The sequence below is a fragment of the Triturus cristatus genome, chromosome 7, assembly GCF_964204655.1.
Source record: "Triturus cristatus chromosome 7, aTriCri1.1, whole genome shotgun sequence".
In the NCBI taxonomy this organism is placed as follows: Eukaryota; Metazoa; Chordata; class Amphibia; order Caudata; family Salamandridae; genus Triturus; species Triturus cristatus.
The window spans coordinates 629,466,815-629,486,810 of record NC_140590.1 but is presented as its reverse complement, the minus strand read 5'-3'; the positions used below and the strand labels follow the sequence as shown (position 1 = coordinate 629,486,810).

At 43.2% G+C, this 19,996-nt stretch overlaps 1 protein-coding gene across 1 annotated transcript in view; it reads right to left on the bottom strand.

Annotated features, from left to right (window-relative positions):
- PECAM1 (platelet and endothelial cell adhesion molecule 1) overlaps positions 1–19,996 on the bottom strand; it is a 435,744-nt gene that overhangs the window by 251,015 nt on the left and 164,733 nt on the right. Inside the window, exons 8-9 of the mRNA XM_085617241.1 lie at positions 14,271–14,561; positions 800–907 (exon numbers count right to left, since the gene is read on the bottom strand). Of these exons, the coding sequence (XP_085473367.1) occupies positions 800–907; positions 14,271–14,561 (399 nt within the window). The remainder of the gene's footprint in view (positions 1–799; positions 908–14,270; positions 14,562–19,996) is intronic.

Below are 19,996 nucleotides of genomic sequence, written 5' to 3'. Positions count from 1 at the left end.
GATTTTCCTATTCGGAGACAAGCTGTATAACCCCTTCCAAAAGGTAGTGATCTTGCTTCACTGCAATGGAAATCTGTGACTCTAAATACCCTAAAATGCAGGACTAACTCTTGACCTTTAAATGTGGAAGGAGATGTGGAAACAGCTTTTCTGCTTGTTATTTGCCATTTAATTGTCATTTTGCAGTAATACGAGGATTACCAATTGTGGTGATGCAGTTACAGAACAGGCATGTCACCATTGTAAATTAGGGCCCAAAGAGGGGTCTTTTTGTGGAGCTGATTCCTCTCTTGGAAATGGCTTCAAGAAATGTTATAGCACTAAAGAATGATCCCAAACCTGCTTCTTTAGCGGTTCATGCTTGGGTGCAAGAAACTGTTAGGACTTCGATTTTGGTGGGGAAGTAGTGGTGGGGGGTCTAAGGAGTGCATTCTATATGTTTGACTTTGAACACATTTCAAATTCGAGACAGAATTAACAGATAACAATGTGCAAAAACTGAACACAAGAAGATTGTAAGATTTCCACAGACAGTGATGGCCAAGGCTATCAATACACATGGACTGTGGTGAATTCCTGTATCTCTGCTTAAATGAATGTGACTCCAATCTCATCAGCATGTACCCAATAGAACCCCTCCATCTCTTTGTTACTGAAATCCTCAGCTGTTATTTAAATGAGTCTTTGATTTGTGCAAACGATATTTACATCTCTCCAAATACAAAGGTATTTAAAATAAAAATCAAATCGACCTAAAAGAGTGATGATGCACGAAGCAAGATTCTTAAATAATGCCTACCCTTTTTCTTCCTTTGCAAGTACCACCATATCAATCCGGCAGCAACAGCAATGGAAATGGTGACGACAGATAATGCAATAATTGCCTTCTTCCAAGATGCAATAACAACTAAGAACAAGAAAACATAAAAGATAAACGGTTATATGAGCAACATTAACACCTGAACTTGCAAATGTTAGTAGCCATACTTTATGCCCATTTAGAATGATCATTGCTAGTGTAGGCCTGCATTTTCAAATGGCTAATGCTGGTTGCCATCTTGCTTTGTGACAAATATATTTCTAGGTGAAGCAAAGCAGAAAACCTGTGCACACGTGTACAGTGTTAGCAGTATTGATTACTGTAATTGAATGAACAAAAAATTAATTGAACACAAAGTCAATGAACATTGATACGTTGACGAGTATTTTCTTCTTTGGTAGGTTTATTCGGTGACCCAAATGCCCAGCCAACACGTGTTTCGTCAGGGTGTATAACCCAAGACTTCTTCAGGGCTAATGGGCAAGTAAAGGCAAAATGGTGTGTCACTCCGCCGGTTATACTTCCGTCCCGGCTGAAACAGGGAATATCAGTCACAATACGGGTAACGTGTGATGTAAGGTAAGTACCATGATCAAAACACAGCACAAACTCTGTGGAATTCAAAGCGAGTACGCCAGACGTAAGGAGTAAAACAGCTACGTTACCCGTATTGTGACTGATAATCCCTGTTTCAGCCGGGACGGAAGTATAACCGGCGGAGTGACACACCATTTTGCCTTTACTTGCCCATTAGCCCTGAAGAAGTCTTGGGTTATACACCCTGACGAAACACGTGTTGGTTGGGCATTTGGTCAACGAATAAATCTACCAAAGAAGAAAATACACGTCAACGTATCAATGTTCATTGACTTTGTGTTCAATTAATTTTGTGTTCATTCAATTACAGTAATCAATACTGCTAACACTGCACACGGGTGCACAGGTTTTCTGCTTTGCTTCACAAAGACTTCGGTCTACCTAGGGGTTTAGGGTTATCCCCTCATCTGTAGCACCGTAGATACTCCATCTATACTGACGTTCACGCGCAGAGGCGCCATCACGCACCGCTTACTAGAAACCTCACGCAAGATTGTATATTTCTAGGTGAAGCTGGAGTCCTAATTCTATGTCAGTCGACGGAGGCTCAGACTATGCTTCTCCTAACTTTACTGACATTCACAGCAGCCAATAAACTCTAAATTTACATAATCCCGGAAGGACAACCCCCTCCACTGTATGCACCAATCACCTATGAGTTCGATAAATAATAGTCCTTGCATGACCTTCCTCTTTCTTTGCTGCTGCTGCAACAAGATAAGTACCATTTTATTTTCTCTTCTCTACTTTAATTATTCAGAGTTTTCTACAAAGGGTTAAGCGTTTAGAACGCTTGCGCCGCCTCAGGCACTTCGTAGCTGAGTGGTGTCGCGCTACATGTATAAATATGGCATGTTTGGATGTTTGGTTTTTACACTGTTTGCCGGGTAGTTTCACCGCATGAGTTTTCTTGTGGCGTTTAAGTGCTCTGGCGCTCTCTGGGCTTGTTAAGTGGAGCGGGAGCGGGACAGACGCGCTTCGCACGCTCAGGGAGCAGTCCCATTTCGATGCCCATGGTCTGCTCATGCGCAAACGGCCGATGCATTGGAATTCAGTGATCGGCCCTTCGCGCATCGGTAAGTGATTGCCTGCTCTATCCCTGGTCCCTTTTAAACGCTGCCCGGAGCGTATTTCCGGATTAAGGCTCTGCCTGAGGGGAGATTAGGGGTGGCTCCCTCCACACCATTATTTTGACAGGACTACTTTTATTTTGTGGTGAATTGGTATAGGGAAAGTTGTGGTTTGTGCTTAGGGACAGTTTAAGTAGTACCTGAGAATCAAGGATACCCCTGGGCTTCTCCCCCTCTAAAGCTCTTCCAGACCTCCTGCACCACGATGGCGTACTACGCCGAGGAGGAAGATCAGTGGGTGGAATTTAATGAATACGCAGAGTATGAAGAACCTGTTGAGCACCAAATGGAAGAGCAATTGGTTGAGGCCCTGGATACCCACGTGTGTCAACAAAAAGTGTTTCCTTTGGATAAACGTTAGGCTACTACTATTGGCTATATATTCTGTTATACAACACTCTCACACACATTCAATCTATCCACATCCATAAAGGGAACAGTATAATTACACACTCCAACCCCTAATGGTGAATCAACAACAATAATTTTTATAAATAGATGAATTTATTTCTCGATTAAATCCAGGTTATGGTTAAAAAAGTATAAGCTAAACAGGATGTAGATAATCAATATTTCTATTACATTAAAACATCGTCGTAAAACACAGTGATTACATACAATTTTCATTAAAAACATGTCACATAAAAACAAGGAGAGAACATAGAAAAGACAAAAAACTATGTCATTGTATGGCCCACATCCGTGATTGTCTCAGTTCGAAGCTGAGACTCGATACAATACGTTTAATGAGTATTCAACAGTAGCAGCGGCCTCACAGATTGTGTTCCTTTTATGAAGCATCAACGCGTTTCGATGGTACCTTTATATAGCCCTCTTTATCAAGACTGGTTTATTTATAACTCTCACAAACATAAGATTAAAACCTAGAACAGTTACGACCACATAGATAATAGAACACACGTCAGTAAGTGTAGCTTAAATATTAATGGGTCATACAGTGGTTCCAAGCCTAACTAATTAATTGACACCAAGCTATATATTATATTATCAAGGCTCTCTACAATTTATTCAAAACATAAGGCAGGATATTATATTTAACAAACCACAGATAGTCCCATGGAGCAGACCCCTAGAGTTCATCGCTTTACTAATCTATGGTCTAAAAAGACTATTGGTAGCATATAGCAATTATACTGTTATCCCCACAATCGTACCACATTAAAACGTGTCTCTTTCAGCTTTCAAATTGGAGTGTCTATCATACTCCTCCAATGTTAATTATAATAAAAAAACATAGTAATTCACCCATTACTGTAGTCGGGTGAAAGCAACGGCAATCTGAGTTTAAAAATTGTCCGGTGAAAATCAAGGGCCTATACCTCTTTGTATCTTATTCGGGTCCCACTTGGCAACATGTGGAATATCTAAAACAGATCTATAGGCCACATGGTATGCATTAATGGCACACTGAGGTATTTTAGGTTCACATGCAGCACTAGCCTCGATCGGGTGGTTGAATTAAAATGATCTTTAAGCCGTGTGGTATGCGTTTATGGCACACCAAAGTATATTGGGTTTTGCAGGCGTCAATGACCTTGATCAGTTAGTTGAATTGAAAATTCTTTTAGAGCTATTTGTTTCACGAAGAGAACAGATGTACATGTAATCTGTTATCGATGTTGGTACACCTCATGGTTAGATGGTTGCCCCAGCATATATCCCTTTTATAATTAGGGTTTTTGCGTCTTGGTGCTCTCCTTTCATGTGGCTTCTGTCGTCGTCCGAGTTTAAATGGATACCCACGTCCAGGGCTCGGTAAACAGGGCATTAATCAAGGCATTACAGCCTTTTACCAAGCCATTAAAGAATTATGGCAAACGTAAGTTTGGTGCTTCGCAAGGGGAAGCTTCAGGTCACACCTCGGCTGAGGTCCTTGCTAGCATGGGCCGTAATGTAATGCACGACCATGGCTTTGTGGATTCTCCCAAGTCTCGTAAAGCGTCCGTGACGCAGATGGGGGAGACAGAGTAGTCGTCTCCTGCCGCACCTGACACGTCCGACTCAGATCAGGAGTTGCAAGCTTCATAGAAGGCGGAAACGCAAATCCCACAATGTAGAGGACAAGCCGGTCAATAAAAATCTTTTGTTCGTCCCCAGAAACATCATACATTTGAGGTCCACTGAGTGGGTTCCCTGGGTCGAAGTGGCACACTATGTGCAGGAGAACCTCCGGAGAGGTTTCGAGAAGCAAGTTAGGGCTACCTTACGCTCTGAATGTCCCAGACCATCTTTAATGGGAAAAAGTGCCAGACACACCAGAAATAGACCCGAATATAGCCACTTTTATGAAAAAGTTTGCGAAGGACCCCAAAAAAGGACTCGACCGGGCTTGGATGGGCTGTCAATATAAACTCCTTGACATTACAGGACCCCTGACAAAGATACTGGATGCCGCGGTTACCGCCAAAGACTCCAACACTCCATCGGACCCCTCGGAGGTTCTGGAGTGGGCGCAAAGAGCTTTGTGCTTCCTCAGGAATGGAACTGCGCCCTTTAGGCGGAGCAGGGAAGGTCTTTTCTTATGCGGATTGACCCGCAACTAGCGGAAATGGCTAACACGGAACCTGGCACTCTTAGCAATGGCATGCTGCGGATTGACCCACAACTAGCAGAAATGGCTAACACGGAACCAGGCACTCTTGGCAATGGCATGCTTTTCGGAGAGAAATTCGTGAAGGAAATGGGGAAATATGTGAACACATCCTTCGCCCTGGATAAGGCTCAAGCGAACATCAAAAACGTTTTTCACACTGGCCTTTTTAACAGGGCTGGACACGTCAGGGGTCGAGCGACTGGCCGAGGTTTTAATCAGACCTCTCAAGGCTTCGAACAGCGTGGCAGAGGTGGTGCCCAACGCTCCAAATTCTACCCTTCCCGCAATCGCGGTGACAGAGGGAGACAAAACAGAGGTTACAGAGGACAGAACAATACCTCTGGAGACACCTCTTATTCAGGTAAGCTTATTGCAAACTTGGGACACCAAGGTGGGAGGCTGGATTGCTTTGTTCCACCACAGGTGGGAGAGTATCACACAAGACCCTTGGATCCTTCAGATGGTAAGAGGGTTTCAGATAGAGTTCTATGCCTCACCCCATCAGGTACATATTCCTCCAACCCTACATTTTTCCGATGCAGAGATATCTATCATAGACGACGAGGTTCAGTCACTGTTGGGAAAAGGGGCAATCGTGCAAACTGTTCCTCCCCCACTGGGTTTTGTAAGTACAATTTTTCTAGTGCCCAAAAAAGACAAATGTTTCAGGCTGGTGCTCAATCTGAGGGAGTTCAACTCCTGGGTAGTGTATCACCATTTCAAAATGGAAGGTATACATTTATTAAGAGACATCCTGTTGGAGAAAGACTGGATGGTGCGTCTGGATTTGAAGGACGTGTATCTGGCAGTGCCCATTTTTCCTCCCCACCGGAGGTTTCTGCAGTTCCAGTGTAGAGACCAGTGGTTCGAGTTTTCAGCCATGCCATTTGGTCTCTCATCCGCCCCTAGTGTTTCACAAAGTTGCTAAAACCCGTGGTTCAGTATCTGAGGGGTGAGACTTATAATATACTTGGACGATATTCTGATTATGGCACAGAATATGAATATGAACATGGTTCTTCTTCATCTAAACTGGACGGTCCAACTCTTACAAGAGTTGGGATTCGTCATCAACGCACAGAAGTCCATTCTGATTCCAATGCAGTCGATGGAATTCCTGGGGTTTCAGGTGGACTTGATTACGGCTCAACTACTATTACCCTTGAGGAAGTGAGTGGCTATCAAGAAGGAGTTGAGGAGGGCGCTTGCCTCTCCAACTATATCCTTGAGGACCCTGGCCCGATTGGTGGGGCTTCTGGCCGCATCAATTCAGGCGATATTTCCAGGGCCCTTCCATTACAGGGCACTGCAACGTTTGAAGATTCTGCATTTACGCAAGGGTCTGAGTTATGCAGAGCAGATCTCGATCTCCAGAGAGGCCCGGACCGAGATGACTTGGTGGTTGGACCACATGGATGCATGGAATGGCAAGACCATTTTTGCAGCCAGTCCGGAAATAGTCATAGAATCAGATGCCAGCAGATGGGGCTGGGGACCCCGTTGTGGCTCGGTAGAGACTGTGGGGCGGAGGTCCCAGGACGAACTGAAACTCCATATCAACTGTCTGAAGCTTCTTGCCGGCTCGTTTGCGATTCGGACACTCTCACCGCAACGGGCAAGTTGCTGTATTCTACTGCGAATGGACAATGTGTCTGCAGTACGATACATCAATCGTCTGGGAGGCACGAGGTCTCATCTTCTGGTAGAGATAGCCAAAGACTTTTGGCATTATTGCCTGGACCATCATATAGCTGTAACAGCGGAATACATCCCGGGCTCTTCCAATGTGGTAGCGGATTGGAACTCCCGGTTCCTACGGGATGCCAGCGATTGGAGACTGCATCCCAGATTATTCAGGCAGCTGAACAACAAGTGGGGTCCATGTTCAATGGATCTTTTTGCGTCCAGACTCAACGCACAAATACCTCGGTTTTACAGCTGGCGCCCAGATCCTCTGGCGATCAGCTCGGACGCATTCCTTCAGTCATGGATCATGGGCATGCTATATGCCTTTCCACCTTTCGCCATGATTCCAAGGGTATTGGCACAGATTCGTCGGCAGAAGGCGGAGGTGATACTGGTCTCACCATGTTGGAAAGCACAAGCGTGGTTTCCGGTGGCTCTAACCTTATCATGTGCACTTCCAGTGCGGCTACGGTCGTTTCCAGATATTCTGGAGGACCCTCTGGGTTTACCTCATCCGTTGGTAATGCAAGGCCAACTGTCACTCATGGCGTGGAGACTTTCAGGCGACGATGGCAAGTGCCTGGAGTTTCACAAGAGGCTCTGTTCTTCCTATCGCAATCTTGGGCACCTGCTACGCACAAACGATATGAATCAGCTTGGCGTAGATGGGTTAGTTGGTGTTCTGAATGGCAAGGAGGTCCCTTAGAATCCGGTACCCATCTGATAGTTAATTTTCTTTCAGAACTGGTGAATTCAGGCATGGCGTATCAGACGATTAACAATTTTCGTTCAGCAATTTCAGCAGGACATCCACACGTGGATGGTAAACCGGTGGGGGAACATCCCCTGGTATGTAAGGTGGTGAGGGGCATCCGTTTGGTTAACCCTCCGAAACCAAAGTATTCTGCTTTGTGGGACGTTAATGTAGTGTTACGTTTCCTTAAGACTTGGCCAGCTAATGAGGGATTATCGTGAAGCAATCGTCTGCAAAACTTACGGTGTTATTATGTCTTGTATCCTGTAGAAGTGTCTTGGATGTGCGAGCTTTGGATATAGCAGGTAGAGTATTTACTCCTTCGGGAGTCTCTTTCTCAATTTCAAGGAGGACAAAGACACATTCCAGATGTATTTCATACCCTGCCTTTCGTCATCATAGCAAGGTATGTGTGGTACAATGTTTAAAATGTTATGAGGATTGTACTAGAGAGTTCAGGGATGATGTTGCAAGGCAATTGTTGATTTCATCACAGAGACCTTTCCGCCCAGTCACTGCAGCAACTTTAGCCAGGTGGGTTACTTGGTTATTAAGACTAGCAGGTGTTGATACTGCAATGTTTGGAGCACATTCTGTTAGAGGAGCGATGGCTTCCAAGGCCTTTTATACTGGCTCGCGCTTACAAGATATTATGACTGCGGCAGACTGGTCCTCTGACTCAATGTTTAAGATATTTTATCATAAACCAATTGTTAATGTGGTGTCGACGGTGATGGAACAACTTTAAACTAGCATAATCTGAGCCTCCGTGGACCCACATAGAATGAAAAAATTTCTAGCTGATGCGACAATAATTTTTAATTCTATTAAGGACACGGAGGAGAGGATTATCCCACCCGAGCAATATGATGATGGTATACTATGTGATAGATTAGTCATTGCAGGCTTGATGAAGTTTTTATGTACTTTCAACTATGATGATTTGGTTTATTCTCACCCGTTTTGATATTGGAAATATAAAGGTTATGACGATTGAATAACATGATTATTATGTACAATATATGGATTATAAATGGCATATTACGACTACTGTTCTCTTTGCAGGAGATCAAGGCAAGCAAACCTGAACGATCAGGATGGAGTTCATTGGGAGTCTCGTAAAGAATCTACGGTAAAAAAAAAAAAAGAATCTACGGTTAAGGTTCAAGTTACAGCTGGAGGCGCGGTTGGCGCCGCTCCAGTTCAACAGTCGAGTTTAAGGCTGAAGTTAAAGGTTTTTCGCAAAGAAAGAGGAAGAGGAAGGTCATGCAAGGACTATTATGTATGGGACTCATAGGTGATTGGTGCATACAGTGGAGGGGGTTGTCCTTCTGGGATTATGCAAATTTAAAGTTTATTGGCTGCTGTGAATCTCAATAAAGTTAAGAGAAGCATAATCCTCGCCACCGTGTCCTTAATAGAATTGAAAATTCTTGTTGTGTCAGCTAGAATTTTTTTTATTCCTAATTATCGATTGCAATGTTCTCTTGCTTTCTTGCCCATGTGAAGTGTTTAGTTTTGACTGTGATAGTCACGGAATATTATAATGAGTAACATACTCAGGCAGACAAGCTGGTCCTAGTATCTCATCTTGTTACACATAATGCAAGTTCAAAGGTCACTCTGAGCAGCTGCATTGTGGAAGGTCATGAGAAGCTAACAAGCATGCACCTGTCTTAAACCTGATTGGATTGGTTCATGAGGACTGTGCGTAGGTGTAGCGAATGTTAAAATTCAGTGATTTAAATTAGTGCAGAGTAGATTACGAGTAAACCCGTTTCCCGATGCAGTTTAGAGCAGAGTAGGAGAGTTAGAGTACTCTATTTATTGAAGAACTGATTTTTCTTAACCCTTCCCTTTGCGGTGACTCCATGTTAACTCGTCCTGTTAAATGATTTCAATTGATTTGAACTTCATGTTATTTGATGCATTTATATATTGATTATTTATTGACACTAACTTGATGATTTTGTCTTCTCTAAACTTTTAACTTTTAATACACCTTTATGGTTTGACGGCTCACCATTCTCTACCTTTCTTGTGAAGCCGGATGTGCTTCACATTTATTGAATGTACTGATTTGTCGACCAGCCTCAGCTGTGAACTTTGATTCATCAAATAGTGCTTTATGGGCCCAGAAATTTGCAAAAGGTAAAGCGCTAACACAACCTCTAAAGACAGTGAGGCAGTGTTGCATTCTGAAGCCAGGATGTCGGCAAAAACTGGTAAATAGAACCCAGTACTAATTTGTAAAAAAACATAATAAAAATAATTTCAGGTAACCAAAATATTTTGTCAAGTATAACGATACCTGCACAGGATATTTTGAAGGTTACATACAGTAAATGAAAGTGCGAGAAAAGCCGGGCCAGCCCATAGGTCAGCTTTCGAAGCAAGGTCCTAAGCTGCTGACCCTACACACACACACACACACACACCCTCGCACATGCTGTGAGCATACAGGCAGTAGAGAGGAACAAGCATTGTCAAAGCCAACAACCCAAACCCCAAACCACTCCGCGCTTTGCTCTCTATGAAGCACTGAGTCTCTCCTTCGGAAAAACATCCTTAGATCTCTTCTCTTGACAGTACTCCTACTCACTGTGCTGTGCTTTTGATACTATACAAACGATTAATAACCCTGCACCGTTAATTCTCAGACTTATTCCGAGCAATATGCAAGCATTAAATGCAGATGAAAGCTGTGCATGGTGCTTTGGGCCGCCTGGCTTTACCAAAACGAGTCCAGGCTCAGTATTGCAACTACATCATGAGCAGCCTAATTCCAACTACCTCAAAATCATGACTGGCATAACTATATGCCACAGCTCCTAGTTGCGGATGCCCAGGTACAAACTTTGCCTGGTGAGCCTGCAACTAGTCAAAACTTTGCCGCACTCAACATCTCAAGAATCACAGGTATTGGTCCTTACCATCACAAGGACACCTCGAAAGATGAAACGTACCCCCCTTATCCTTTCAAATGCATACCTGCAGGGGTGATGTTTTGCTATAATTTGCCCAAACAAGAATCTGATTTATTTCTGCTGACCTGAGTGAAAAGACAATCAAGAGATGACTTCCAGCCCAGCATCACATGCCTGGGTTTCTGGAGGACTGACTAGTAATACCTGGTAAGAATATTCAGGTCCTGGAACACACTGAGCCTTTTGTGAACACACAAACGTCACTGTATGAAAATGTATGTTTTTATTGGTCTGACCTTGTCTTATGTAGAGCGCCATCCTATTCGGAAAGTGACCTCTAAAGTGACCTCTAAACATGTGTCACCAATGTGACAATATGACTGACTATCCTGCCAATCATATTGGTAGAACTTTCCCTTTGTGCTTTACAGTTCAAACAGTGGTGACAGCACTACTTCTAGGCTGCAACTGGCACAAATAGAGCAATCAGATGAAATTGCACTGATCAAACACAGATCCTCCGCCCACTACCAAAATATGGTATGCGATTAAACACAGAAGCCCGAAGAAACCAGTACACAACAAGTCTTCCTAGCCTTGTCCTTTTGCGATTTCTACTTCTTTCGCAGGCTACTCTCACATAGTAAAACTAAGGAAGCTACTACATGCAATGGAACTCCCTGTAGTTCACAATAACACAAAATCAAAGTACACTCATGGAATTATTCCTCACTGCCTAAGAACTGTGGGATGCATTTTAGGAATACAGCAAATAGAATATTGTATCCTAGGCAAATAGCTGGTCTAATCTCATCACTTTGTGCATCTGAGGATACAGATCCCTCCTGGATATTAGACACAATCATAGATGTCACACATTTTAAAAGGACCAGCTGACTATTGACATCCCTGTCCCAAGTCATCTTTAGCGATTCACCTCAACCATCACTCTCCTTAAGTGCTCAACTCCCCCGGTGGAGCCCTACTCCTCTGATTATGTTCCCCTAATACACCACCATTGTTCAATATGTGCTTATCAAAACCCCACAGAGAACCCCATTCCCATCCTTCACACAAGGAAATGCATCTCATTCCCCAATCCAACACTGACAAGGCCAACAAACGGAGAACTTAATTTATGTTATAATGACAACTACACCGCATATATCAGGGCTCTAATCTAAAAGGTATGCTCATCAATGCCTGATCCATGTACGTTTGCGACTTTGAGACTGCAGCCCTTAGTAAAGACCATAAATCAACTCCTTAATTCATTACAGAGACACAGATTTCCCTAACCCGTAACTGACATCCCAATAACAAATGAATGCTCAATGATACACAGGTTCAGACCTGCAAAAAATGCAGAGGACGTAGCTCTCCGACACAAAGGAGGCTCATCATTTACCTTCTTCAAAGGTATGCCAAGTTCCATCAAATTAATGCCCAACGAAACCAACTGTTCCCATAATTCCTACCACTCTCCTGGGTAGAAGGTAATCCTCCTAGATAAAATTAACAAACTTGTTACCTCCACAGTGATTTGCTACACAACAGACATTTACCTAGGAGAATTACATTTCCCTTTGTACATCACAAAGAACCCACCATCAACTAAACTGAAATACATTTAAAAAAACAACAAAGGCAATACCCTTGACTTGATAATTTACCTATCTACTGTCATCATTCTCAATAGGGGTAGTGTAATCAACTGGTCAGATCTCATCACCAAGGGGTATCAGTGAACACTATTACTTCTAGCTACAGTGAAAATTCAATAAAAACTGAACCACAATTCTGAGAAGACACCATAAACACATTCCATGGCTCAAATCTTTCATTAAGCATCCACAATAATAGCATTCAGCAATGAGTAGCAACCACAACATAGAAACCTCTTGGCCCAATCCCACGCTATCTCAATTGTTTTACATTGTGTCTTATTAAATTGTCCCTTCTTCCAGACAGGAGTAAAGTCAGCAGAATTGTCAGGACTGGTGGGGTGAACCAAGGAGGTCCAAGCAATTAAGTAGTCTCGAAATAATCAATCACTGCAAACCACACAAACATACCCCTGAGACATCCATGGAAAACTGCTGGACCTCACACAACAGTGGTAACTCTCGGCATGTTGTGGGCATTCTTGGTATGATGGAGTCCACTCCAGATATGTTGTCAGTTTTGGCATGACGATTCTGGGCTTATGGTGTTCGTCGTTAGGATGACGGTATCTACCCCCTGGCAAAATTATGGAATTACCTTGCCAGGTAACGGTGGTAACTAGCATGCAGAGCAGATTCTGTCTATGATGATACTTTTCTATATGAGTACTTGATAAAAATACACCCTGATGTTTGTGGAACAAATTGGTTTTTTACTAAAAATAAAAAGCTGGAATTTCAAAACAGAAAAAACATTTTTTGTGAAAGCGGCAATTTTTTGTTCAGGAAAATTGAGTACATTTTTCGCACAAAAAATTATATTTGATAGCATGATGTGGTATTTTCAGAAACTGAATAGTTGATTTTTGGGGGAACATTTATAGTAAGAAGTGATATTTGAGGGATAATCTATGCTGAGTTCTGTAAACTTATTTATAATGTTCTTTCCTTGGTGCAAGATAGCACTTTCTGCGATGGCTGTTTTTTCTTGATACATGTGGAGGCAATTCATGAAATTTATTTTTAACACTTTTCATGACTTGTCACTGCTGCTTTCAGAAGCCTGAGCCTGTCAGATTCACTAATACTTCTCATATAACGTCTCTGTAACCTGGGTAGTGGCACAGTTGTACTGGCCTGCTAAATCTTCCCAGCTCTGGCGCATACGGCATACAATTGTGAGATTTGTACAATTTTATTTTTTCCGCTCTACCTCTTCCAAGTAGATGAAGGAAAGTGCAAAGTGGTAGACAGATGCATGAAAATGAAATTGCAGATTTTGTAACTGCCTAAAAAATCTTCGGCTCTTGAGTTTTGTCATTTTTATCGTAATCGTGCTGTACAATACACCACCAGCATTAACTACCGTATTTCAAAGCTTTCCTGGGACCAGGGGATCTTCAGCACCTCTTGGGACATTTAAGATGTTTGACACACAATAAAAGTATGTGATTAGTTTATGGGTGTTGTGTTGCAAAATGCACTCTTTATCTCTATTTCTCAAAAATCTTCCCAGAGAACCCCTTGTCCTGAGCTCCTGTAGTTATGTAAGCTCACTTTGCGTTGTCTTTTTGCGCCATTCAGGGAGGGTATTAATACCACATGACATTGAAAAAACTTCATCCACCACTTAACAGCAGCCATGACTCCTCAGAGATTCTTCGGGGTATGCCTAGAAGGAGAATGGCAACATCTTTGGCAGAACCCCAGTGGGGACGCTAGCGATCTGGAGAATGAATGCATAGATTTCCCCACATATATTCATCTGTTCCTATAAGGTAAAGTTGAGCTTAGACCAAACTACTTCACTATAGAAATGTCAATGTTCAAGATTTTATGGGGTGTTACGGACAACAAAACTCACAGGCGGCATAGTATTATTACTTTCACATGTTTTCTTTTTGGATATAAGCAGAAGACTTCAATGCTTGGTTCAGATTCAAGTACTAATAAAAATGACAGCTAAAAAGTTGTGACATGATCTACTTCATTTAAAGCACTTTGAATGAAGCACTGGTCTTAACTCCCATAACAATGACCCAGATTGCTTCACCACTGATCTATTAACCACAACTTACCCTTTGCCGGTAGAAGGCTACTAGCTCTGGTTATTTTGGCTTTGTTTGAAGCTGTGCAGAAGTAGCTTCCCTCTTTGGACTTCTTGAAATCATAATAGATCCAAGAGGTGTAGTGTTCGGGCACAGTTGTGACATTCAGAGTGTGGTTCTTGTCGCTCTGGTCTCTATAGTAAAAGGTAAATGTAATTGGCAGAGAGCCATGTTTTACTCTGCACATTAGGCTTAATTCATGTCCGTTCTCCACTTCTCCGTTTGGTGGAATCATGGTGAAAATTGTTTCTCGAACAGGAGCTGCAAAAGAAATCCCAACACTGAGTATGCGAGGCAGGCACAAACAAGACATTTGGCAAAAGATCAGAAGGTTTTACATAGAGGATATTCTTGCATGATGGAACAGCACTCAACAAGAAGACCATGGTGGGTGCAGAACTACACCTTAAAGCTGGATCACCGGCATACAGCCCTCAAGGCTGTAAGATACTGTCTGGCACATACCGTACATTTGGGTAATGCTGATCTCCTGATCATATGCAGGTAAATTCTGTGCATGGATGTCAATTTGGAGCAGCCAGTGGGAGCATTTGCTACATCTGCCTTGCCCTTTGGTAACATTGCCCCGTCTTTACTACCCCTTATCTTAGGGGTGGTCAGGGCATGAACAGGACCAGAAAGTGAGCAAGGCTTCATGAGCACAATGAACAAAACCATTTAGCAGTCTCAAAACCTACAATTCACAGAATCGCAAAACACTATGACTAACTATATAACGCGTAATTCACAAGTCAAAATCACTATTTCCATACCAATTCACAAAGGGAAGGGGGCATGTACTGGGCATCCCTCTTTCTTTTGTGATCGGGCACGTTTTAATGATTTGGGACTGCATTTGCAGTTGCAAGCCTTTAATCTGTGGCTCAGGTCTAAAAGGGGATGCTAAAACATTTACAAAGTAAAAGCTGTTCCTGAGGGAGAACTTTCACCCTGTGAATGTTGGTTGTCACCTTTGGTGGGAGCAGATAGCAGCACAAGGACAGGAGTTGCTTTAAAAAAAGCAGTTTTCAGTAAATGGGAATGAATGGATTAGGTCTACTGTGCCCAGCAGGCCGCCATCCATCCATTCTCAGATACTTGCAACGGGTCACAAATGGACTCCTGCCTCATGTATATTGATAAAGAAGTTTTTACAACTACTTGCTAGAGGGCATTTTTAAGCTGCAATTAATTAACATACCAGTCACTGCAAAATATGAAGTTGAGGTATTAATTCCTGTCATTTTTCAAAAAAATACTCACTTATTCGCGACGTCACCTTAATAATACATCAGTTCCTAAACTTCATTTTTAATTTCTATAGCTCTTACTTATTGTTCTTTCTCTATCTAGATGGTTAGTAGTATACCCAACAGCAAGCTGTAAAAAAGCTAAGTCTGGGACAAAGAGTCAATCCTGTGGAGTCATTGGAGATCAAAGACGACATTCTGTCGGCTGGAAGTCAGAATTGTTTATAAGTCCTACAGCTTTTCATAGATTGCAGAAGTCCAGTTAGATACTGCCAAAGGTCCCATAAACTCAGGGATAGTACTTGAGGGGCAGGACTCACTCCAGCAGAGGCCATAAGCAAGGTTCATTCTAGTGCCAGTTGCAACTGGTCAGGTGGGCACTTTAAGAAAATTACCTATTACAGCTTGTTGCATTCTTGTAGCCACAAAGGAGATCGGCCAACTCACCCCTGGACTCCACTTCTTTGTCCTTGGTAAATGTGGGTGCAGGTCCAGCCATTCAGGTCCCCTCACAGGTCTCAAACATCAGGTGTAGTCTTTCTTCTGTTCTTCCACAGGGTCAGGAAATATTCTGGGGTGGGTGCCTTTTTGTGCCAAATTTATGGTGGGCACTAGCTAGTGAGTGGGGGTAGCACCTTGGTCCTCACTTACCAATAGGGTGAAAATTCCCAGGGGCAACCCCACTCACTTTTTAATCCGTTCCTTTTTGCTCTTCTGCATGCTATTCCAGTGCACTTTACTCCTAAACTCCATGATGGAGAAATTCTTATTCCCTTGTGCAGAGGCTTTGCAATTGGCCAGACGTGTCCCCGGAAAATGAGTATCCCCATGCGTTTTAGATACGCAAACTAGTTCTGGGGGTAGCTTCCCTCTAATTCGATTTAGAGCAAACCTGGCTGGGGGAGCAAGGGATTCCCATTTACAGGTCCCACCTTACATTTACTTGTGAAAAGACAGGCCCCTTACAATTTAATGAAGTTCCCGGGTCTACCTCATTAACGTCCACCAGCAATATGATGAACATTTTAGAAACACTGTGAAGCCAACCTTACATGTACAATCGCAAATAGGAATGAACTGTTAAAAAAATAGCGCACATTTTAAACACTGCAACACAAAAGTTTCCTAAAACAAAGCACACCTGTGACAAGCTTCACAAATCAAATTACAAGATCACCCTTAAATTCAGTAAGGGAAATGTTGGTGATTAGTGTAATATACACGTGACCTGTTTAATCTATTTCTAGTTCATGAACATCAACTTTCCACCTCGTTGACCACTGTAAATAGGTGTCAAATTTAAAATGTAAATCCTACGAGCATTTCTTTTTTATGTTTTTCAAAATACAGTTAACTGTATATAAGTGACATAAATTGCACTCTATGTTCATGAACCACAAAGATGTCAGAATCATATTTAAAAAAATGCTTGCGGTACTTTTGAAGTTTGCAAAATGTATTAAATTTAAAAAGTAGACATTTCCAGTTGAACTTTGATCAAATTGAACATTTATAAAAACAAATAATCTTTGAAAGTTACATTTCAACTAAACACTTTCCTAAAGACCTTTAAACCAATAATAGTTACATTTTCCTAAGATGCTAATTGAACATTTTAACTTTTTATGCATTGAAAATGATTTCAAGAGAAAAGCTAAAGTTGAAAACAAGTTAAGACTGACTTCTATGTTAACAGTGACTGTGCCATAAAAACTAAAATGTCAAAAAATAAACGTTTTAAAGTGCTTCCTTCTCCGACTGTACTAAGGGAACCTTAACTCACACAACAACATACACGACACTACACACTGTACAACATCATCACTAACATCAACACACACCATTACATCATACATATTACACAACCAACATCATACATAAAAATATAAACATAATATACATACACACAACCATCATATAACAATGAAGCAAGCATCATATGAATTTGTTTTCCCTACGCTATATATGGTCTTGGTCCGCTCTGGGTCAACAAACTCAAAATGCCCCAACCAAATGTACCGGGCCAGGCCTGAGCAAGGGAACTAGACATCCATTCTTACTGTCCACTTTCAGGCAATGGACTGTTTGAAACTTTGCTGATAAACACAATGCTGCGCACTGACTGCACTTTTATCCTGGCTCACCCTGTGCAGCTTGAAATGCACCGGGCTAGTCTCAAGCAAGAAAATCTCTCACTTTCTCCTAACTGCCTACATTTAGGCTTCAACCCTGCAAAGTTTGCACATGGCTGTAATCCTTCAGTGTTCCAAGTTATGCTCTGTTCGTTGGTTTTATCTGCTGTTTTATGGGCTAATCATATTGCTTTTTTTTTATAGATTTCCGTTACTGTTTGTAAAGGTTTTTTATTAACTACCCAATAAAATTGACTATGACTATGGTCATTGTATGTCCTCAGAAAATAGCAGTACACAGTCACCCCCCTTTATTAAAGAACTGCACTGCCAAATTCATATGCCCACACCCCACCATACATTCATACACACATTATCAAATGCACTCGCACACCATCATAAACCCATACAACCATTCATCCATGCACCTAGCATTTGCCAATGCTTTACAGTATATTGAACATAATAACAATCAATATACATTCATTAAAAAACACCAACCATTATATGTTTGCATATTCAGCTGTGTGTGCACACCCAACCCCCATTGATACAGCCATGTTCACGCACCGACACACCCACCATCATAAATCTGCATACCTACGACTGAACGCCGCTAGACCAACAATCATGCAGTCAACAGCCAAAGTTTATGTTAGAAATGGGATTTGTGGTTGGCTAGGGCATGCACCTAAGCCAGGCAGAAACCCCCACTCTAGTCAGAGCAAGGGAGTTACACGCTGACGATAACCTCTGCTCACCCCCTTGGTAGCTTGGCAGAGCAGTCAGGCTTATCCCAGAGGCAATGTGTGAAGCATTTGCGCAACACACTCACATAGCAGCGACAAACTAGGCACACCACATAAGAAACTCCACACAAGGTTGTATCAAAAATAGCCTTTGTATTCCTCATAAAACACATTAGAACGTAATCACATATATACACTGTGCCACCTGGCATTTGGTATCACTTTACAGGGATTATATACACTTTCAGGGCCAATCGGGCCTCTGTCATAACATCACAATGCAGTTAGCAAAACAACCAGTAACAACTGGTAACCACTGTAGTTAGTATAAACACATTATGCATAATTCCTCAGTAGCAGTACCATATCACTATTACTGCACACAGGGGTGCTCAGCACAGCATAGTATGCCTACACAAAATTAGCAGTGCATTACAGCATTAGGCATAAATCAAACCCACCGTTCTCTATCCTGAACACCTATAGAGGGCACACACTATACATGCCCCATGCCCCTCTTATGCATAAATCCCGACCTAGGTAGTGAGCTGAGTCCTCCAGGCATATTCTCATCAGGGCACCTTAGTACCCTTTCTACTGGGCCCACATGTTATAAGTACCTCATGCTCCCAACATCTGGTAAGGCTGCAGCTGCCCGCGACCCTGTGGTGCAGCTGCACAATCCTAGAACCAAAGATGTGGGAAGTGCGTCGGTGCTACGAAATCACCTGGGCGAGGTCATCCAATGGCCCCTCGGCTGCCGATGCAGCCGCAGTAATGCTCCCACCACTCAGTAAGGGGGCAGCTGCCCACTGCCACCTGGGGCAGCTGCTCGGTATGTAAAGTAAATGTCAGCGCGGCCCCTCGCCGGGCCTCTTACCGGTCCCGCTGCCTCATAACGGACTGCCCTGCTCTCTGGGGACAGTCGGACACGCCCGGACTCCTGCAGGGAGCACCAGCTGGGCCGCTGTGTTCCTCGCTGCTTGGCTGCTGAGTCAGTCCAGATTCTGGAGCTCCCAGTGGGTGCCCGCTGTAGACCTCTCCCGGTCCCCAGCAACTCACCGTGGCCCGGGTAAACTTTGGATATCCTGACTGCGGCGTCTCTCCTCTGTGCGAGACCCTTGCCTTCAACCAGGCCCTGCTTTCCCGGGCTTCCGCCCGGACTCCACGTTCTGCTTTTCGGACGGCAGCCACGCCCACTCCCACGGTCAGGCTTCGTTCCTGCCTGACGTCCTGCACAGCCACAGCGCTCACCAGGAGCGGAGTTGGAGCCTTTTCCTCGGGCTCTTGGAAAAGAAGATCTTTTGAAAAGCGCTAATCATGCGCTCTCTATGTGTAGAACACCGCTTCGGGGCACAACAGTTCACTAAGTGCTCCTCACGCTTCGGGGCAGTGTGAGCCTACACCTGGAGCTCAGGCCACACAGGAGAGGGTGGCGCTGCCCATGCTGTAGGGCACAAAGCGCTCCTCTCCAAATCAACCCACTCTTTGGGCAGCAGGATAAACAAGCACTCACACAGGGCAGAGCTGAGCCCAGGCAGGCCAGCTCACAGGGCCCTCCAGCA